This window comes from Peromyscus maniculatus, chromosome 2 (genome assembly GCF_049852395.1).
Source record: "Peromyscus maniculatus bairdii isolate BWxNUB_F1_BW_parent chromosome 2, HU_Pman_BW_mat_3.1, whole genome shotgun sequence".
Taxonomy (NCBI): Eukaryota; Metazoa; Chordata; class Mammalia; order Rodentia; family Cricetidae; genus Peromyscus; species Peromyscus maniculatus.
In genome coordinates this window covers 136,941,583-136,963,810 of record NC_134853.1, presented here as the reverse complement: position 1 = coordinate 136,963,810, position 22,228 = coordinate 136,941,583, and the positions used below count along the sequence as shown (strand labels likewise).

Genomic DNA, 22,228 nt, shown 5'->3' with positions numbered 1-22,228 from the left:
CAGGCTTCGAAGCTACACAGAGAAACCCTGTCTCGAAACAGACAGACAGACAAATAAATAAAAATAAAAAATAACGAAAGCCTTATGAGTTCCCCTCTCCGCGCGCGCGCGCGCACACACACACACACACAGAGGGTATGTGATTTCCTGGTTGCTGATCCGCAGCGCCTTTTTTTTTTAACTGTGGGGAACCAAGTAACCCCTATCTCTTCTCCGGCGGGTGCTGATGGTTCACCAACCCAGCCAGTTTCCTGGACCGGACCCATGTCCTTGCAGTGAGCACTGGTAGAACTTGACCCTCTCCCCTCCATTCCCCAGCCCTGGCTTCCAACTCCATCCACAGGCCCCAAGAATCACGTCTCCGCAGGAGTTGCATTCCTGGGCAATGTGACTGAGCACGACGGTCCTCCGTGGTAAGCCGGGAATAGGTTAGGGCTCCGTAGAACCCCAACCCACGTGCTCCGAGCTCCCTCATCAGGCGCCGCCTTCCGGCCCAGCGAAAACTACATTTCCCAGGGTGCATAGAGGCGGGTCCTTGCTTTGGGCAGGGGCCCCTGGCGGTGCGCCGTTCTGTCGCCTGTTCGGGGGCGCGCGGGCTGGCACGAGGACAGGGCCAAAGACCCGGAATGAGTTTCCGCGTAGTTCCGCTGGGCCGTGCCTGGATGTGCTTGGCCGTGCCGGGCCAGGACAGGCGTGGGTGGAGGCCTGAGTTAGTGGTACTGGGGTCAGGCGCTCAGGACAGCCCGCATCTCACAGAGGTCCCCGCCCCGTCCCGGCCGGGCCGGCCCGTCTGTCAGTCACTGGGGCGGAGGCAGCGACCATAGCGGGGCCAGAGCCGGGAGGCGAACAGATCGCGGGCCAGGCCAACGGAGGGACCTAGCTCAGCCCCTCAACTCCACCGACTCTGCCCCAGACTCGCGAAACTGCAGCCCGGCGCTTCCTTGGACGCCTCTGTATCCCGCGAAGGGCTCACTCCCGGGTGATCTCCCAGCCCCTTGACCTCACAGCATCTAGGAGCTCACCCAGACTGGGGTGTTGTGGGTACGGGCCGTTGACCCTGTGACCCCTCACGGGCCAGGGCCTCGGTTTCCCCCATAGGCCTCCCTCCCCTATGACTTCTGATTCAAGGGAGAGACCGTGACCTCCCATTAGGACCCTTGCCTGGCAGCGCCTCACTGACGCCTCCCTTTTGGGAGCCGCCTCAGTGGGTTCCCTCCGAAGAGCACATCTGTTGACCTCTGCAAGCCCCCCACAACCCGAACGAGGTGGGGAGGCCTCGGCAGCCATGCCCGCCCTGGGCATCCCCGCATCCCACCGCTTCCTGGGTACTCAAGCCGGGGTCTAGCAGGGGGCCGACAGCCGAAGGGCTGGGGCAAGAGACAGATCAGGGTCCACCTCCCTGCCAGGCAGGGAGCAGAGATGGAGCGGCGGGAGGAGCAGCTGGGGGCTGCAGGGGCTGGAGCAGCACCAGCCTTGGACTTCACTGTGGAGAACGTGGAGAAGGTATGAGGGCCTCGGGGTGGGCGCACCAGTGACAGAGCAGAAGTTCTGGGGACTGACACTAATGCCAGCGCTCAGGCCTGGGCGCAGTGCCCGCTGGGATGGTGCCCCTGGAGCACCTGGTATTTACTGTCTCTCGGCAGGCTTGGACAGCAGCGTCGCAGTGCCTAATGGGCTATTTTTGGCTTTCTGTAGACACAGTCCCCTTTCGGACAGATACTCGAGGGTCTTGGGCTGTGCCCTCCAGGGTGCTGAGAGCTTAGACCTATAGCCAGATTGGCTCCTGTCCAGCTCCAGGAGAAAGGCAGCAGTGCTGGAGGGAACCAGGAACTCACAATACCTGCCACTCAGCCACCCCCCCCCCCACCTCCACCTTAGAAACCACACTGATGCTGAACCATCCTGGACCTGACTCACTTGGTTCGGTCAAAGGCTCACAAAGATATTTGGAACTAAAGCCATCCGGGTTATGTTTTCATTCATCTTCAGAGAAGGGTCTTTTACTTGTTGGATGGAAGTCAAGCCCGTCCTGGGCAGGCAGGAGTGTGTCTGGCTCTCTTGCTTTGTGCTGGATCCAAGGGGCTTGGCTCTGCTGGCAACTTAACAGGCCCTTCCTTCCTTACCTGCCCACATGGCTTTCTGCCATGGCCTCCTCCCAGACTTCTCCATTGCCCAGGCCATCTTTTTTGATTCTGTGCTTCTCCCCGCAGCCTGGAATGCAGGCGTGCGTCCCCTCCCCCATACCTCTAGAGATGGAGAGAGAGCTAAGGATACCTAGCTGGAAAGCAAGGGGCACTTGTAGAAACTCATTGGTTCTTCTTGAGCCCCGTTTGCCCCAACAAATGTGGAGCATGCGTCCCTTCTGTTTGTTTTGTGTCCCCTTTTGCATCCCTGGTGGCTGAACAAGGGACAGAACTGGCTTTCAGGGGTTATAGATAACGGTTAATCCTAATTGGATGGAGTCCATTTAGGGAACCTGGCCCTTGGGGCTGGGCAGTGTTGGCATGGCGGCACATGCTTCCATATGCTACCAGGGAGATGAGCCATTGTTTTCTTGCTACATGAAGTCCCACTGGAGTTGGGGCCCTGGGGGTTCTTGCTCCTGACAGCTCCTGGGTAGGCACTTGCTTGGACTGCTTCTGGCCAAGGCTTCTCTGCGTCATCTGATTGGAGGCTTACATGTGCTCTGTGAAGATGTTCTCGCCCTCCCTTCCAGTGTATCTCTATTCCAGGGCTACCTGGCCCGAAGCAGTCCTTCTCAGATTCCACACTGGCTTTAGTGCCAGCCTCCGGAGTGACCTCGGGATGATCCTGGGGAGCAAATGGAATTTGCTTGTTGGAGTCCATGGGAGCAGCTGTATCTGAAAGGGCCAGGCCCCCCTCAGGCTGTTCTGTACTTGTCTCGAGCTTACATTTATCCCTATGGACCCATACCTTCCTCCTAGGCCTTGCCCTCACATAGCTCCCCATGGGGAGAGCCCAGCCCCCACTTTTCCTGCTTTCCCGTGGAGAACCCCTCTCAGAACCCATTGGTACTATAAGAAGAGGATATGATAGAGCGTGGGCAAGATTCGGGCTCTCAAGAGGTCAGCGGAGCCCTGAGCTCTCCCTTCCTGCTCACCCCCTCTCCCCCCAAGTCAGGGAGAGGCAGCATCTTGCAGAAGCAAGTCACACCCTCTGTTGTGGGCTCTGGCAGCATCCAGGGTAGCCCGCCCCTGCTCAGTCCTGTGCTGTCCTGCAGGCGCTGCACCAGCTCTACTACGACCCCAATATTGAGAACAAGAACCTGGCTCAGAAGTGGCTGATGCAGGCCCAGGTCTCTCCGCAGGCCTGGCATTTCAGCTGGCAGCTCCTACAGCCGGACAAGGTGCCTGAGATTCAGTACTTTGGGGCCAGTGCCCTGCACATCAAGATCTCGCGCTACTGGAGTGACATCCCCACCGACCAGTATGAAAGCCTGAAGGCACAGCTCTTCACCCAGATCACCCGCTTTGCCAGCGGCTCCAAAATTGTGCTGACTCGGCTCTGTGTGGCACTGGCCTCACTGGCTCTCAGCATGATGCCCGACGCCTGGCCGTGTGCTGTGGCAGATATGGTTCGGCTCTTCCAGGCTGAGGACTCGCCGGTGGATGGCCAGGGCCGTTGTCTGGCCCTGCTTGAGCTGCTCACGGTACTGCCCGAGGAGTTCCAGACCAGCCGCTTGCCCCAGTACCGCAAAGGTCTGGTGCGGGCCAGCCTGGCTGTGGAGTGTGGGGCCGTCTTCCCACTGCTGGAGCAACTGCTGCAGCAGCCCAGCTCGCCCGGCTGCGTGCGTCAGAAGGTGCTCAAGTGCTTCTCCAGCTGGGTGCAGCTGGAGGTGCCCCTGCAGGACTGCGAGGCGCTCATCCAGGCTGCCTTCGCCGCCCTGCGGGACTCGGAGCTCTTCGACAGCAGCGTGGAGGCCATCGTCAATGCCATCTCCCAGCCCGATGCCCAGAGGTGAGTTTGTCTCCGGCTCCCCGGAGAGGGGCAGCCCCGTGCGTCCGTCCAGTGAACATCAATGGACTGTTCTGTCACACTCTTTATCTTATACTGGAGACAAAAACAAGGATACCAAAGAGACAGTCCCTGTCCTCGTGCTTGAGAAAGCGAGGCAGACATTAAACAACTAATTATCTGGTAGACTATTAAAATATTTGCCTCCTCTCTTTCCCCCAGCCAGTCGCTAAGTCCTGGCTGTTCTGCTCCCTGACCATATTGCAGATGGATTATTTTCAGTTTCTGCTGCCACCCTAGTCCCAGCTGTCATTCCCAGATCTTAGCAGAGCTTTCTTACCAATCTCCTGCTTCTTCTCTCTTGTACCTTCATCATCCCAACAGTCAGAGGGACCTCCTGAAATGAGGATCTAAGCTTTGCTCTCTGACCATGGCTTTCTCTGTGTTTAAAGTTCAGAATTGAGTCTAACTCATAAAGATGCCTCCACAGTGGGGCACACACCAGCTTATCTCGTGCCACTCTGCTGACTTTCTATGCTTCTATACTGTTCCTTTCTGCTCCGTCCAGCCCCTGAACAGGAGGCACATCACCTCTGCTCCCACTTAGATTTCATCTCACTTCCACAGGGAGGTTCCAAGGGTTCTTCAGAGCAAGCCTGTATTCTTTTAGAGCTCTTAGTGATGTTGTATTCTGCTGTATTCTTTTAGAGCTCTTAGTGATGTTCCTGGTTTTCCTTCCTAGCCTGCAATGGAAGATTCCTTTATAAATCAGTGTGCATCCCCCCCACCCCCCAAGTCCTCAACTGCAAGGACATTTTACTTTATCTCATTGTGCCTGGGAAATGGAGTGTCCACCCGTTTTTGAATGGCTTAAAAAAATGGGAGTTGCCTGATGGATGGGCGTGGGGTCGGAGATAGAGGAGATTGGGGAGGAGAAGGCATGCTTTTAGCTTCTGGAACCACAACAGGTACAAAGCCCTGGAGTGGACAGTGCCGCAGCACTTTCAGAGACCAGAAAGGAGGTGAAGGCAGGCCAGTGTGCGTTTGTCCCACAGCCGTCAGGGACTGGCCGGGCTGGGCCCTGTGCTCATGAGCACTCGGAGCACACAGGTGAAGGCTTTAACTCACGTCAGCTGCTCACAGTCTGGTGAGCACATGAGTCGACAAATACCATCAACTACCGGTCAGTGTTAATGGAGCGAGCAGAGCCTCTAAGAACCCAGTGGCGGCTCTTAACTCAGGCTGGGGTGGGTGAAAGCCTGCCCAGAGGAAACGATAGCCAAGCTGTACTTGGAAAGTTAGTCAGGTGCAGTTGATGGATATGGGGAGAAGACCCCAGACAGATGAAAGATGGGAAGGAATTAGTGGTGGCTTGTGAATCGTTAGGTGTGATTAGATAGCAGGATTTAAAGGCCAGACTTGTAGGAGGACCAGGTTCAAATCATGTAGGACCTTGTTAGCCAAGCTTGAGAATTTTTTTTTTCTTCCTGGGGCTGGTATAAAGTTACTAAAAGATTTTCTACGGAGAAAATGATCTATTGAGATTCTTTTGGGTGTAAGTTGGGCCAGAAAGAACAAGACTTGAAAACCCGACCCTGACATTCAGAGATAGGGTTTTGGAAATCCTGGGTAGACATGGAGGGGAACACCACTGAAGGCTGCATGGAGGAGTGGCTAACAGCACGAGCCTTGTCAGTAGTCATGTCTGAGTGTGAACTTCAGAGTTCCTTTACTAAATGTGAGACCTTGGGTAAACCACTCCTAAGCAAAAATGGAGGCCATCATACAAAACATAAGGAGCCATTGTAATGCTAGAACAGTATGGTGTGCACAGGGCAGCCCTTGGTATTCAGGAAAGAATCCTTCAATCCCTTGAGTGATGGCAGCTCTTTTGTGGCTTTTACTCAGGGTGGGAGATCAGGAGCACCTATTAGTACATATATGCTGTGCACGTGCCATGTGCTTTATTAGGGACTCTGTGTGATGTTTTTGTCCTACCATTTGTGACTAAGTTTAATGGTAACCTTATTTTTTAAGAGAGAAACAGGAAGCTACTGTTAAGCTGATTAAAGCTGTTCGCTTTTAGAATTGGTGGTAGAAGTAGAAACTGTTACAGGCGGTGAGCTAGAGCTCCCACACAAGTACACATGCACACACGTAGGTAATGTGGTTAATCACTGTTCTTTAAAACGTTAAAGGCTGTGGATATAGCAAGGCTCAGTAGTAGAGTGCTTCCTGAACATGCATAAGCCCCTAGGTTCAATCCCACTACTAAAGATAACAAAAAAAGTGTTGGTTGAAAACATTTTTTTGGTTTGAAGGTTAAATAAAAGAACATGAGATGTCTAGTGTGGTCCCTCCCCATGGACTCCATAATATCCTGTGTATTTGCTAATATTTGCTGTTACCTTTGCAGGGGCAGTTAGTAAGATATCTCTGGGTCCCTAGCATAATGTGGATACCAAGTCTCACGTCAGAGCTCTTGTGGCAGCATGAGACTCAAGTGCTGGGTGGGCTTAGGTAGTGGCTTCGGAGAATTGTCAGGGCAAGTACCAGGGTGATGTGGGGTATCCTTGGACACATCCAAGTTCACCCACCCATCTGTCTCAAGGGCTTTAGCAAGTAATTGATGCCCCTTCTCTTCTGAACGAATGAGCAAGCAAGGGGCCAGTGAGGGAACCCATAGCCTCCTGGGCGCCCATTGGTTGCAGCCCCTTGGTTGCTTAGCAACTCTTCCCATTTTCTCATCTCTGCTCCCAGAGCTCTAATTGTAGGTCTGGGCTGAGCTCAGTGTGAGCGGCAGCCAAGACATCCCCAACAGCTCTGCTCCAGCTGCAGGAGCTGACCATCTCGAGCCAGACCTCTTGAATGCACCCTTAACCATGGTCCTAAAGACATCCTCTCAGCCTTCCCGTAGCAAGTCTAAAAACCTCTAAGGCCACAGGCTTGTTCTGTTTGCTCAGAGGTCTCCAGCATGTGTGGCAGGAAATCTACACAGGCAGTTTCCCTATGGGTGGGTTACAGCAAGCCAGGGGTTGGCACGGGGATCTGCTCTGTCCAGGCTTGTTTGCCATATTTAGGTTAAGAAAGTCACCTTCAGTGACTGATTCCTAGGTGTCCTGATAATAGCCTTCCCTCCAGCGCAGAGTCCTCTTTTTTTCTGTTCCTCTGCACTTGCTCCTGCTTCCTGGCTCTCTCCTTTGATTTTTTTTTTCCCCCTGAAATACATTTTGTTTGTTTGTTTTTCGAGATAGGCTTTCTCTGTGTAACAGCCCTCACTGTCCTGGATCTCACTCTGTAGATCAGGCTGGCCCTGAACTCAGAGACCCACCTGCCTCTGCCTCCTGAATGTTGGGATTAAAGTTGTGCATCACTATGCCCAGCTTTTGAAATACATTTTTAATACTGGAATGTATTTATTTTTAATACTGGAATAACTGCTGATAGGGGACTGGGGGTAGAGGAAGTTAACTGGATAGGATGTTGGGGTTCCCATCATAAGGACTGGAGAGCCACACCCAGATCTGCACAGATCCTTTGCAGGAAAGGGAAGCAGACCTGTAGCAGTGTAAGACGGTCGGTCTCAGTCCAATCTGGGTCTAAGTAGCTCTTTGACCTTGAGCAGTACTCTGAGCCCTTCTGGGCTGTGTTGTCCTTGATTTATCCTATTCGAGGTTCAGATAAAACACGCTAAGAGCCTTCACTACCTACCTTCTGTCTGCACGAATGCAGGCAGGTAGAGGATACTTCGGAAGACAGCAGAGATGCTATGGAGATAGCCTCCATCTCAGCTGCTGGGGAGCTCCTGGGCCATAGCCTTGGCCCTGCCCCTGACTCTTTGTGCTAGAGCCTGGCCTGAAGGTACCCATTGTCTGATGGTGCAGCCTGTGTCAGGATCCTGAGACTGAAGCTATCCCAGCTGTCTCCAGGCGATACCCCTTGGGGCTGTCTCTGAACTGGGGGTATCCTGGGATGGATAGCTTTTGCTGGCAGACTCTTGAATGGGGGGATGTGGAGAAGGATGTCAACATTCCTGGTCTGGCTGCCACTTTATGTCCTTTCATCTTCTCACTGAGGTCCAGATGATGTTGCCTAGCAACTTGCTTAGGGCAATTCCAGGTAACCGGGACCTTCAGTCCCCTTTCCTGCCAACACAAATTGCTGCCGTGACACTGGTTGACATCTGAGGGGTCCCGAGCATCTGACCTTCTCTTGGGATATGGTTCCTCTGCTTGGTCCTATCCCCACAGAGTGGAGGTTGTTACCGTCGTCCTGTCCCCTTTGTGTCCTGGCTTTCCCTGCCTGTCCTGTGCTTCAGGACTCTGGCCTGGACATTCCATTTCTCTTGCTCCATGCTTTCCTCCTGGTCCGCTCTTACCGACTCCTGTATCTTCAGTTGCCAGCCGGAGACTCCCGGATCTGTGTCTTGCTCTGACCTCTCGGAGTTTTATGTCCTGTTCTCTCTCAACTTCTGCTTGCACATCTCGTCTCAAACGTCACCTCTTGTTAAGGTGTCCGTTTCCTCTCTGTGTCTCGGTGACTCCACGCTGTACCTACGTGGAGAGTTGTCTTTTGTAATCAGCCAGTCATCACGTACTGTCCACGTCACCTGTCAGCTCTAAGTTCATCTTGTTCACCCCATCCTGCTGCCCCCAGACTCAGGACTTGGGCAGCCAGGGGAACTGATGCCCTGTGACCTTCCGAAGTCTTCTTTAATGGTGTTCCTGACATGACCACCCTTGTCCAGTGTCTCCGGACACTGACTACGTTCCTTTCTGGGGCCACAATAACACAGTACCACAAGTGGATGGCTTTGAATGACGGAAACGCCCTGACAGTTGTGGAGGCTGGAAGTCTGAAAGCAAGGTGTCAGCAGGACTCCGCTTCCTCTGAAACCTGTAGAAGATTTCTTCCCAGCCGCGTCCTGCCTGGCGGTTGGCTGGCAGCTTGGCATTCCTTGGCTTGCAGCTGCAAGCTCCCCTGCTTACCTTTCCCTTTACTTGGCGTTGTCCCATGACATCTCTGTCATCACATGGCTGTCTTGTAAGGACACGAGTCATACTGGATTAGGAGCACATTTCTAGTACGTTTTTTTATCTGCAACGATGCTTTTTCCAAGTAGGGCCGCGTTTTCAGGTCCTGGGGATAGGATGCCATCATTGTCTGTGCACGCTCACAACAGCCTCGGTGTTCCTAAGGAGCCGTGTCGTGCACCTTGTGTTTTGACACTGGACCTCTCCCTGGCTGGAGCTTACCAACTGGCTAGACTGGCAGGCCAGCAAGCCTCTAGCATCCTCCTGTAGAGACAGAGGTCTCCCCAGAACTGGCATCACAAGTACACCCAGCTTTTTTGGCATAGGTTATAGGGATCAAATTCATGTTTTCATGATTGTATGACATGAACTATCTCCCCAGTCCTTCAACATATCTTGTTAGGAGATGTACACTTCAACTCATAACCATCTGTCCTCTGGGCCTCCAAAATTCATGTCACTCTCACGCAAAAATGCCTTCTCTTCATTCTAGTTCCCTCCGAGCGTTAACCCATCCCAGCATCAGCTTCCAGGCCTGCTGGAGGAAGTACTGTAGCTTGAACTTTCTTGTGCTTCCTGCCTAGAGCTCTCCCGAAGATCTCTGACCCAATGTTCTCAGCATGAGCAGGCATCAAAGCAGCCTTGGCCTCTCTTTGCTAGGAAGGCTTTGGTGGAAGGCAGGGAAATTGTGCCTTTCTCTCAAAGCTGGCGGGCTGGGGTTGGACAGACAGCTCTGATGGATCCCCTTACCTCATGCCTCTAGGTATGTGAACACACTCCTGAAACTCATTCCGCTGGTTCTGGGACTGCAGGAACAATTGCGACAAGCAGTTCAGAATGGGGACATGGAGACCTCCCACGGCATCTGTCGCATTGCTGTGGCCCTGGGCGAGAATCACTCTCGGTAGGGAGTGGGGCAGCTCTGGGGGGACGGCAGGGCCCACTAAAGGTTAACGTCACGGACCCTCCCTGCGGAGGTACGATGAGCTAACTCTTCCCCGCCCCAGGGCCTTGCTAGATCAAGTGGAACACTGGCAGAGCTTCCTGGCGCTCGTCAACATGATCATGTTCTGCACGGGCATCCCCGGCCACTACCCTGTCAATGAGACCACCAGCTCCCTCACTCTGACCTTCTGGTACACGCTGCAGGTATGTCTGGGTGACCATCGGTCGGACTGGGCCTTCATGAAAGTGGATCATGCTTCTGTGGTTGCCGGGGAGGTAGCTAACTGTCTTGCCTGGCTCTCTCAGGATGACATTCTGTCCTTTGAGGCGGAGAAGCAGGCCGTGTACCAGCAGGTGTACCGGCCAGTCTACTTCCAGCTGGTGGATGTGCTTCTGCATAAGGCCCAGTTCCCTTCTGATGAGGAATACGGATTCTGGTCCTCGGATGAGAAGGAGCAGTTCCGGATTTACAGGTGATGGTAGCAGGCCAAACCTCACTCTGAACAGTCCTAAGTAATGAAGTAAGGGAAGAGGCAATCAGCCAGGCTTACTGCCTCCTGGGGGCTCCTTTCTCTAGCCTTTAGGCAATTTTGCAGTGTGATGAGGGTCCATGGGTAGGTTCCTGGCTTATGTTAAAGACCCAAGCACTATAGAAGGCCTTCATCTGCTTTTCAGGGTGGACATCTCAGACACGCTCATGTATGTCTATGAGATGCTGGGGGCTGAGCTGCTTAGCAACCTCTATGACAAGCTGGGCCGTCTGCTCACCAGCTCAGAGGAGCCCTACTCCTGGCAGGTACCTCCCACACCGGATTCCTTCTGCCCTCCCTAACTTGTGACACCCTCCTCCTAAGTCAAGCCAGCGGCACCCTCTTTCCCCAGCACACAGAGGCCCTGCTCTATGGCTTCCAATCCATCGCGGAGACCATCGATGTCAACTATTCTGATGTGGTGCCCGGGCTCATTGGCCTCATCCCACGGATCAGCATCAGCAACGTGCAGCTGGCAGATACTGTCATGTTCACCATTGGTGAGACCTGGCATCCATCCATGGCCACATTCTTAGAGCTCCAGCACCCATCCCTAAGCATGACTGAGAGAGATACATCTCCCCCCAGTGCAGTCAACATTGCAGCCAACTCCCTGTCCTGGCAAGTCTTTTCCGCGGTCCCCTGAGCTGCATCTCAGTGCTGCTCGCTTGCTGTCGGTCAGAAGCAGCAGTGCTGGGCCTCTGTAGAGTAACCCCTTTCTACCCTTCAGCCATGAGGCTCATGTCTGAGCACCAGTGCCTTTATGGCCGCACGGTCCTCTGCGCACTCTGGATGTACCGAGGCTGCGACTTTACCGTTCCTAAAGCTTTGCCTGCCTCAGAGAGCCTTCTCTTTGCCTCTCCCTCCAGGAGCTCTGTCTGAATGGTTGGCTGACCACCCCGTCATGATCAACAGTGTGCTGCCTCTTGTGCTGCATGCCCTCGGCAATCCTGAGCTGTCTGTCTCTTCCGTGTCTACCCTCAAAAAGATCTGCCGGGAGTGCAAATATGACCTGCCCCCCTATGCTGCCAACATTGTAGCTGTCTCCCAGGTATGTGGTGCTCCAGGTGGTGCTGGGCCTCAGAGTGCCCGCTCCATGCTGATGTGTTATTCTCTACCCCCAGGATGTGCTGATGAAGCAGGTCCACAAGGTACGGTTCCAGCTTTCTAGAGGTCTCCTTGGACTTTTGGTGGGGAATTGCTTACCCCGAAATCCCGCCTTTTACCTTCTCCTCCCTACTGATCTCTTATTCTTTGTTCTTATACTCCTCCCCAAGAGGCTCCTTCTCCTTTCCGCTCACAGCAGATGTGGTCAGGATGGACCATCCCTGTTTTCTGCCCCACAGACAAGCCAGTGCATGTGGCTAATGCAGGCCCTGGGCTTCCTGCTGTCAGCCCTGCAGGTGGAGGAGATCCTTAAGAACCTGCACTCACTCATCTCCCCCTACATCCAACAACTGGAGAAGCTGGCAGAAGAGATAGTGAGTGAGCTCCGGGGACCTGGGGCAGGACTGGCATTCAGGGCCTTCTCTGTGGGCGTAGTGGTGGGGATGTTGGAATTGGCACTCGGGTCCGCTTTTGAGTGATCTGGCCTCTAGGCTGGGGCTCAGAGGTCTGGAGCTAGATTTGATTCTTCCCATAGCCTAATCCCTCCAACAAGCTGGCCATTGTCCACATCCTGGGGCTTCTTTCCAACCTCTTCACCACGCTGGATGTCAGTCATCATGAGGATGATCACGAAGGCCCCGAGCTCCGGAAGTTGCCAGTGCCACAGGGACCCAACCCAGTAGGTGACATTGTCTTTGCCACTCATTCCTCCTTTCCGCGTGGGAATGGATGTCACTCTCCAACCCTGGAGAGGACGTTGACGCTGCTTCCTGACCCCACAGAGGTCATGCATTTGGTCCTTTGACCCTCCACTCTGTGTGTGGCCATGTCATCAAATCCCTCATCCTGTAGAAGATGTTTTCCTTGTCCTCAGCCCAGTTGGGATGATGTCATTGAGGTTTATTTGCCCCCACCTGTAAGGGACACTGACATTATCCTTTGGTCCCATTGAGCTGTCCTGTGAGCTCATGCTGAACCCCGTCTCTTTAGGGCCCTCCTGCTTGGGCCCTCACTGTCCCTGCAGACGCTCAAGCTGCCCCCCATTAGAGGAGACGCACGGAAACAGACTTGCAGGACAGAGTGCTGAGCACTGGGATCACATGGACGTGGCTTTGGGATGACCTCTCTGCTTTTTGTTTTTGTTTTTCTTTTGAGGCAGGGTCTTGCTAAATAGCCCGGGTGGCCTGGAACTTGCTATGTAAAAAAGACCAGCCTTGAGTCAGAGATCCTCCTGCCTCTGCCTCCCGAGTGCTGGCATCAAAGACACTTGTAATCGGATGGTTTTGTTTTTGTGGTGCCAGAGATTGAACATAGGGCTCTGGACATGCTAGGCAAGCACTTCGCCACCAAGCTACATCCCCAGCCCTTGAGGTGACCTCTTACAAGCTGTCTGGTCTGGGACAAGCCTCAGCCTCCCTCTCAGAGCTGTGGGCCACTAGGATCTGCGCCTGCCCATTGCAGGGCCACTGGAGCAGAGGGGCTTGAGTGAGAGAGGTTGGCAGCCTGGAAAGTTCTAGACACATACCGGGGACTGCTTTGGTCATTGATCCTGCATGCCCCAGACCGTCTGGGAAAAAAGAAGGCAGGGATACCATGGCCTCTGCTCGGCTCCACGCCTCGGCTTCAGTTACCATTTGGGCCGTAGGCCAAGCCTGGGCCCCCATCATCCCGCAGAGCCCCCCTTTTCTTCTGTGGCAGTCATCTTCCTGCCTTCCCTATCTCCCAGGACCTCAGCCTGCTCTCTGCTCTGCCATAAGCTGCCCATATCTACGCATCCCTTGGGGCTCCCCGCCCCACGCCTGCTTGGGTGAGACAGCATCCCTTCCTCCTCAGGGCTGGCCCGTTGTTTTCGTTTTTTCTGAGCAGAGGTGAGCAGAGAGTGAGTTCTGCTTTGTCTTGTCGGGTTTGCAAAGCTACCTCAGTCTTACCCAGAGCTTAGGACACCTCTGCTGTGCAGCTCTGAGTCTTCCTCTAAGATGACCTACGGTCCAGAACATTCCCTCATTGCTGGGGGGTTAAGCTCACCATTTCCTGCCCCACGGGTCCTGTGTACCACACTCTCAGTGTGCAGTGGAGGGTGATGGGCTGAGCCCTTTGCCTCCGGCCAGGTCCTGGGGGGGGGGGCAGAGGAGCCGCCTCACACCCCCCTCCCCGTGCGTGTCTCTAGGTGGTGGTGGTACTGCAGCAGGTCTTCCAGCTCATCCAGAAGGTGCTGAGCAAGTGGCTGAACGATGCCCAGGTGGTCGAGGTGAGCCCTGACCCGCCCCGCTGCTGGGCCGACTTTGGCCCAAAGAGCCAGAGTAAAGGATTTGATCCCTCGCTGCTGCTCGTAGCGGACAAGGAGGGAGGCCGTGACACTGTGGGGCCACAAGAGCGGATGTCGTTTAGGAAGGCACCCCCATCCCTGCCACCACCCCCGTACCGCAGAGGTGCTGGGTGGAACCATAGTGGCCGCAGGGCCAAGTAGCTGGTGTCTGCCATAGCCCCAGAGACCTGGCCTTGCATCCTCTGGAGCTGAGGTTTCCGTGGCCCTTCCTGCCCCTTGAGAGGGAATGGTGACGGCGTGCGTGGGTAACGGGAGTTCAGTGACAGCGTCTGAGCCTGCTCTCCTCTCGGGAGAGCCTTCTGTCCCCGCTTTTCAGGCTGAGGAGTAGATTCTTTACCTCGCTCGGTTTGCAGGCTTTGGCTGGACTTCTGGGTAAGAGTCCTTTCTTGGGCCTCATCCCTTGACCTGCTGACGGGTCTCTCCGCTTTTTTCCTCAGGCGGTGTGTGCCATCTTTGAGAAGTCTGTTAAGACATTGCTGGATGACTTTGCCCCCATGGTGCCACAGCTCTGTGAGATGCTGGGTCGGATGTACAGTACCATCCCCCAGGCCTCTGCTCTTGACCTCACTCGGCAGGTAGGCCTTCTGGGGTGGGCAGTCAGTGCTCTGGAGGTCACCCTAGTTAGAGATCTGACCCTGGGGGTGGGGCGGGGGGGGGGGGGGGGCCGTCAGATGGCTGCCATGGCTGGGGTCCCCACCTGTGTCACAGGGACCCCAGCTGACCAGCGTTCCCTGCTCTGTTATAGCTGGTCCACATCTTTGCTCATGAGCCTGCCCACTTTCCCCCAATCGAGGCCCTCTTCCTGCTGGTCACTTCCGTCACACTCACTCTCTTCCAGCAAGGTAAGTGCCAGTCAGGGTCTCTGCTGCCGCCGCCGCCCTGCCACTGCCTCTGCTTCCTCCACCGGGGAGCCAAAGCTACCCACTCTGTTCTCAATCCCCTGGTCGCACGTGGGACTGGATGGGAAACGTGGGAGATGAAACACAGCACAGTTGCTACCTATAAGAAGTTGATTCTGTAGGTTGGAAGTGAATAATGGTGAATGGTGTCTTTTACAGCCCGCCTGCACTCCAGGCCAGTCTGGATACCGGGGAAAGCTGGGCTCGGCCTCTGAGGGACTTGGGACACTAGTCTGGCTCATTGCCTGTGGGATATAATGAGAAGTCAGAGAAGCATAGGCATTGATACCAGGTAGACCTAGAATCTAAGCTCATCACCTCCAAACTAGTTGTGTGACCTTGGGCAAGTCCCTTACCTTCGCTGAGCCTTGTTTCCATATCATTTCAGGCATTCGAGTTCCTGGGTCCTGGCTTGGGCTTTTGTATATGAAGTACTCAGGAGTGCTGATTCTTTTTCCCATGTCAAAGTTTAGCCCTTTCTGAGCCCAAAGTCCCTTTGGGGATGGTCCCAGCCCCTCCTTCTGTGGCCTTCTCTGCCTGAGAGAGTTGGAAACTGGCCTTTAGGTTTCCTGCTAACCCAGGCTCTAACCTGGAATAGAAGCAATACTATGCCTCAGCCCTATAAGCCTACCCTGGATTTGAGCTTTGAGGCCAACTAGAGGTCTCAGCTGGAGCCCAGAGTGCTCCCATTTCATATTGTTAAGGTCTGGTCCTCTGTGGGCCATGGAGCAGATCCAGAGTGGGAAGAATGTGGTGTGACTGTCCTCAGTTCCACGTCTTCCACTACTTATACCCCTTTTCTGGATGAGTCCCATTGATCTTGGGTCTGTTCATCCCTCAGTGGGTCCACTCCTCCTCACCTTTCATGAGCCCTTCCTCAGTTTAGGCTCAGCCTCACCTGAATTAATGCCATAAACCCCGATGTGCACACCTGCCCCGTCTCCAATCTCTCCAACATACAGCGGTCATACTGCTTCCCAAAATAGTAACATGATCACATTTCCTCCCTGGCCTACAACCCTTCACATGCTACCCACTGCCCTCAGGTTATTGTCACATTCCCGTATGGCCAAGCTCTGGTGTGTCCCTAGTGTTTTCTCAAGCAGGGAGCAGTCCGGCCACACGCCCATGCCTTGCTCCTCCAGTTGAACGGTGCTGTGCCCATGACTGGGTGAGCCCCCACTCTCTCAGGCCTTTGTGAGGAGTCAGGCATTACTCCACAGACAAGCGACTCTGAGGCAGAACTGGGGACTTGTAGCTCTGGGCTCAAACTGCACCATACTTCCATTGCCAATGAAGCACAGGCCACAGAATGAATATCCTCCAACTGTCTGTCTCTCTTCATAGACTGGACCCCCTGGGGGCAGGATTGCTTCTCCTCTGCTACATTCATTGCCTGTGTCCGGTCTCAGACACTGTTGAATGTAGGCAGGTTCCTTGCCCCAGAACCTCTCTTCCACACTATCTGGCCCAAGCAGGAAGGGAACCGCACACTGAACCCACTCTTCTACATTGGGGCCCAGGCATATGGTACACTGGACCTTTCCAGGACCTGAGCAGCGCAGATTTCAGAGATGAGAGGACCAGCCTTAGGTAGTGGCTCCTCGTAGCCTGCAGAAGGAAGCGAGGGAGAGGTTATGTGTTACAGGTGGGGAACAACATCTGCGGCTTACACAAGATCACACAGCTACTCACTGGTCTCCGGCAGGTGCCTTTGTACTGCATCCTCCTGAGAGTGGGGAAGCCCAGGCAGGAGCTGCAGGCGCATGCCTACCAAAGCTGAGGTGGCAGGGATGGCCAGCATCACTAGTTGTCAGGGTTGTTGGTTGTCTTGTGGGGCAGGATGGTCCATATACCTGGTTTGTTGACCCAGTTCAGGCTTCCTCAGGCTCTGCCTTCCCGGGGGTCATGGGGTGACACAATGCCTGGGCCCCCCTTTTCTTGGTGTGTCCAGACATTGGGAGCTATCCTCAGCCCCGAGATGGGTTGTTCCTAAGTCTGTGCCCCATGTCGAGCAAAATCATGGCCTTGGAATGCAGTTTATTCTCCTGGCCCTACCAGTGACCCATCTGGCCAGCCTCATAGCACCCAGGGCCCTGTCCTACCCAAAGAAGAGTTCTTTAGTTTGAGCAAACTGAGCAAAATCCTTCCCTTGGCCAGACCGGGAGCTCTAAGGTAATCAGACTTACTCACGCCCTCACGCCGTGGACTTCCCAGGGCCAAGCCTCAAAAGGAGGTGCCACGGACCAACCCTCCTCTTAGATGGCTGTGATGAGGAAGTGTATGCCGAGAGGTAGCGCAGGGCTCCCCGACCGTCGGAGCCACAAGCGTCCTCGGCTCTGTGGAATCTGGAACTGTTGGAGCACCAAGAGATGGCTGGGGGACTGGCCTGAGGTGGACTGGGGAGTCAGTGGAAGGCCCCGGGGAGCTGGGCAGGCCCGTCCTTCACTTTACCGTCTCTTTCTGTTGGCCTTCTCCCAGTTCATGGTTTTTGTACGTTTTGTTTCTTTATCTTGCTTCCTGCTGCTCATGTGCCCCACGCTGTCTCCTGCAGACTCTCAGTCCCACATAAACTATATGAGGTTGAGTTGCTGTTTGTATAATTTTTTCTTAAGTTCCATCTTTATTATATTTTAGGGCCCAGGGATCATCCTGATATTGTTGATTCATTTATGCAACTCCTGGCACAGGTGTGTTTTAGTTTTATTCATTCACGTTCTGTTCTCTCTCTTTCTCTTTCTCTTATGTTGAAATTCAATTTAAGCCTATTTTTAGCTTTCTGTTGACAAATTTTTTTTTCTGTTCAGTTGAATAGAGTTTCTTCATCTGTTTCCGTGGAAGTTGACAACCCAGCACCCCCCTTAGTGCCCCTTTGCCTCCACTAGCTCAGTCACCTACCAAGACCAGAGAGAGGCTGCTCCTGAAGGGAGGGAGGGGCTGGGAGGGGTGGGGTGGGGACTGTCCCCAACAGTTCCTGTGTGGCTGGCTTACCCAGAACCGTCAAGGGTAGGGCTGCAGTCGAAGGGCCTGGGCTTCACTGTCCCCGTGCTCCCGCCGGGGACTGCCTGCCTTAGTGCTCCCGCCTCAGTGTTCCCAGTGCTCCTAGGAGGTAGGCTGGGAGCAGGTCCGAGGAGCAGAGCTTACAGTGAATGTGCACTGTGATATGCAGAGTCCATCCGGAGGAGAGGTTGGGGGGGGGGGGCTGCTGGGCCGTGGGGTGCAGACTCCACTGTGAGCCCTCAGCAGAATGTGTTTGTGTCTGGGGTGTGCGGAACTGTGTTTGTTCACCTTATTCTGTATGTTTGGAGTTTGGATTAGGAAGGACACAGAAGTCACGTGTTGCAAGTAGGATGTACATTGTGCTGGACATTGATATAGATGTGAAACCGATGTGACGTGTGAGGAAGGCGGCCTCTATATTGTATGGACATGGATGTGTGATATGGTAGACATGGACACTGAACATGGACGTGTGTGTGTGTGTGTGTGTGTGTGTGTGTGTGTGTGTGTGTGTGTGTGTATGTGTGTGTGTGTGTGTTTGGACTGGAGAGGTGGCTTTTTAATGGAAATAAGAATGTGTTGTGAGTCGTTGGCATGCCTACATTGAATGAATATGACCGGGCAGATGTATGTCAGGCTGTGGGTGGTGGAGGCTAGTGTGATAGGTTCTGTTAGAGGGTCCCTGTGGGTTGGAAGGGTTCTGTGAGCTGGAGTACACAGGGTGTCTGCTTCCTCTCCCGTATTCACCGAGTCTGTAGTGCTGCTGTGACCGGGAGACGATGAGCACACACAGTAACTGTGGTTCTTGCTCTCCTGGAGCCGACAGTCTGGTGGGGAGATGCAGGAAAGGGATGAAGAATAAGGGTATTCTGACCCTGGACGGGTGTGTGTGGGTATCTGTGAAGGGGTATCTTTGGCAAGGAGGCTGTTTGAGTGTATTTGTGGGTATGCTGGGATGCTGTACCGGGAGAGGGCTCTGAGTGTGTGGATGGTTTGGGCTGTGTGGGCGTTGGGTGTGCGACTGTAATGAGAGTATGATGTAAGTGAAGAATAGTGTATGTGAGGATGTGATAGAGGTGTGGGAGTAGGGCATTTCAAGTTGGGGTGCATGAGGGGTGTTTGCACTTGAATAAACATGGGGATACAAGGTACACGAGGGGTTGGAGGGTCTGTGTGGTGTGCACTGGGGGCATCACTGGAGAACAGCAGATTTAAGGACCGCTGGAGCTGTGCCGAACGTCTTCTGTGATTCATGGATGTGCCAACCATGTCTGGTAGCACTTGGGGCAGGCCATCTGCCCCATCCCTCCATCTGCTACCTCCATGGCAGCACTGGCTCCTAGGGTGGGGATGGCTGAGCAGGCCCTGGGCAGAGTATCCTGGAGGAAAGAAGGGACGAGGGATCCAGATATTCTGTTCCTCCTCTTCTTGAGGAGGAGCTGGGAGAACAAAAGGAATTCTGTGTGTGTGGGAGGTGCTGGGCTGGGGCTTCGTGTCCAACCGCTCTCTCTTCTCACCACCCTGCTCACAGACCCAAGGGGCCTCCACTCCCTGTGATTGAAAACACAGTCACTCCTGGCTACCCGGAGCCTTCGGGAGGGGAGCGGGGCAGCTGTTTGCTTAGGGGGTCATTTGGGGCCTAAATACTCTGCATTAATGGTCCCCACCCACAGCCTCTCCCAAACCTGTGCGTTCGGGTATACCCACGTGTATATTCAGCATCCCTGGGACAGCGTCTCACTTGCCTGAACTCTGGGGTGATGTGGGTTCCCAGAGATGGCTGGGTGGCACCTTGTACCTGTGATGCGTGCAGTTAGGAGCTCGGGTGGCAGGTGAGTGGGGGGGATGGTCCTTGGAGCTGGCTGGGGCTGGGCTTACCAGCTCCACCTCCTGCAGGCTTTGAAGCGGAAGCCAGATTTGTTCCTGTGTGAGCGATTGGATGTCAAAGCTGTGTTCCAATGTGGTAAGTGGGGCCAAGTGGGTAGGAGGGCCTGGGGCCGCCCTGCATCACTAGGCCCCATCTGATTTACCTCCGCCTCTCCCACAGCTGTGCTAGCCCTCAAGTTCCCTGAGGCACCTACTGTCAAGGCCTCCTGTGGCTTCTTTGTGAGTCCCATGCTGACCCCTGACCCCCGCCCCTCCCAGGACTCGGGGTGGAGGTGTGGTGTGCAGCTCTTGTCCTCAGGGAGAGGTGGGAGGGAACTGGGGTTCACAGGCCTCTCGTCTTCTGCAGACTGAGCTACTGCCTCGGTGCGGGGAAGTAGAATCTGTGGGGAAAGTGGTACAGGAGGATGGCCGGATGCTGCTCATAGCAGTGCTGGAGGTGAGCTGGAGGGGGTGGTAGGCTGCTGTGTGGGGAGGCCCTCGCTGCTGAGGCAGCTGCTATGTGCGGGGGGCCTGGGTCTCTGGTTTCCTAAGCTCTCAGATTCTCTCCTGCGGTTAATGTCTGAACGTTGTTGGGCTTGCCCTGAGGCTCTCGAAAGACAGCGCTCACTCACACAGCTTGGCTACAGGCCTGTCCCTGAGAGCCTTTGATATGGTTAGGCCTCCTTGCCACAGAGGAGAAAGACTCTGTACTGGGAACCCCTCTTCCTCAGGCCATTGGAGGCCAGGCCTCCCGCAGCCTCATGGACTGCTTCGCCGACATCCTGTTCGCCCTGAACAAACACTGCTTTAGCCTCCTGAGCATGTGGATCAAGGAGGCCCTACAGCCGCCTGGTTTCCCATCTGCCCGTCTCAGCCCTGAGCAGAAGGACACTTTCAGCCAGCAGATCCTCCGGTGAGCAGAGCTGGTGTGGGCCTGAGCTCGGGTCTGGAGGCGATGGTGTCGGTAGACAGTGCTAATGTGCTCTCCCGCCCCTCCTCCAGTGAGCGAGTGAACAAGAGACGGGTGAAGGAGATGGTGAAGGAATTCACACTGCTGTGCCGCGGACTCCATGGCACAGACTACACAGCTGACTACTGAGGGACCCTGAGCCCCACCCACCCACTCTCACCCCTCCTGTTCCCAGAGAATAAACCTGGACCCTCACCGCTGCCTCTGCTTCCTTTCTGCTTCCCCGTCGCCTACCTGGACCCAGGCCTGATGGGAGAATCGGAGGAGGCTTGGACCCAGGCCCTGGTTAACAACAGTGGGGGCACGGGCTGAGTGTGAAAGTGCACCCCTTTAATCCCAGCACTCGGGAGGCAGAGACTGGCTGATCTCTGCAAGTTTGAAACCAGCCCGGTCTACAGAGCAAGTTCCAGGACAGCCAGAGATAAAAAACGAGACCTGTCTCAAAAAACAAAAAGGGGCCGGGCGGTGGTGGCGCACGCCTTTAATCCCAGCACTCGGGAGGCAGAGCCAGGCGGATCTCTGTGAGTTTGAGGCCAGCCTGGTCTACCGAGCGAGATCCAGGAAAAGGCACAAAGCTACACAGAGAAACCCTGTCTCGGAAAAAAAAAAAAAAAAAAAAGTGGTGGGGATACCTAGATACCTACCTCCCAGGGTAGTGACACCTACCTCCCAGGGTGAGCACTTGTCTAAGCCACTTTACCGGGAACCAAATACTGCCATTGCTCCTGGGGTGAGAAGCTACACCAGCATCAGCAACCCACACACACACTCCTGTTAGATTCATGCACATCTTTAATCGGCAATGCTGAGTACTAGGTCCCTGGTTCTACCCCAACCAAAGTCTGACCCCACTCATAGCTACCCTAATCTGGAGAATGGGTGAGGGATGGCTATATGGAGGAAGTTGCATTTCTGATGAGAAAATATGGACCTTGTATTCAGGGTCAATGTAGGAACCATGTAGGGTATGGGAAGAAATGGAGTGGAGATTTATTTCCAGATTTCATTTATTTTTAATTTACATTTATTTCTGTGTATATTTGGGGAGGAGATATTTTATCGAGTACATTGCGAGAGGACAGAGAGCTGGGCCATGACTAGTGTACCACCTGCAGCCTGATGAGGTGTTTTAGAGAACCCGAACTTGCACATGGTCAAGGGGGCTGTACAAAGTAGGGCGGGGTGGGGGTGGGGGGCTGCAAGGCCTTTCAGCCCTTACAGGAGGATGTCACCTAGTGTTGCCTGGGAAGCCAGCCCTGCCCTCTTAGGAACGCTAACGTGGGGCTCCTCAGGACCATGGACAGCGCCGGGCTGTGGGACGCCTTTCTTTCCCTGCCTTTCTGGTGTCCCAGTCTTGTCAGTAAGATCTGAAGAGCAGAGCTGAGTTCTCCCCGCTCCCATCTGTGACATCTGCGTGCACTCATGGGGGACCTGCAGCCCACTCCTCTGTTCTTTTCCCAGCTTTTGTATTGATTCCGTCCTTTCCTTTTTCATCCAGTGTCTTCCTGAGCCAGCTCGCATCTGTCTCTAATGCTTTCTCGTTTATCATCCCACTCCTTCTCAGCCCCAGTTTTTAA

The 22,228-nt window shown here is 54.4% G+C and overlaps 1 protein-coding gene across 3 annotated transcripts; it reads left to right on the top strand.

Annotated features, from left to right (window-relative positions):
* The first annotated feature begins 583 nt into the window (after nucleotides 1-583).
* Ipo13 (importin 13) lies at nucleotides 584-20,846 on the top strand. 3 transcript variants are annotated; one of them, XM_006997134.4, is made up of 20 exons: nucleotides 584-1,503; nucleotides 3,242-3,978; nucleotides 9,772-9,912; nucleotides 10,016-10,157; nucleotides 10,260-10,426; nucleotides 10,629-10,749; nucleotides 10,836-10,983; nucleotides 11,353-11,534; nucleotides 11,608-11,634; nucleotides 11,830-11,964; nucleotides 12,126-12,269; nucleotides 13,758-13,838; nucleotides 14,354-14,491; nucleotides 14,662-14,758; nucleotides 17,453-17,505; nucleotides 19,712-19,778; nucleotides 19,863-19,921; nucleotides 20,049-20,138; nucleotides 20,413-20,594; nucleotides 20,684-20,846. In XM_006997134.4, exons 1-20 carry the CDS (start codon nucleotides 1,420-1,422, stop codon nucleotides 20,778-20,780), a joined length of 2,892 nt encoding a protein of 963 aa, XP_006997196.1. In that variant the 5' UTR covers nucleotides 584-1,419; the 3' UTR covers nucleotides 20,781-20,846. The 3 variants fall into 3 exon arrangements, 2 of the variants coding, with proteins under 2 accessions (XP_006997196.1, XP_076420996.1); XR_013049298.1 differs by lacking the exon at nucleotides 17,453-17,505 and having other exon boundaries at nucleotides 610-1,503; XM_076564881.1 differs by lacking the exon at nucleotides 20,684-20,846 and having other exon boundaries at nucleotides 610-1,503; nucleotides 20,493-20,588.
* Nucleotides 20,847-22,228: the final 1,382 nt, after the last annotated feature.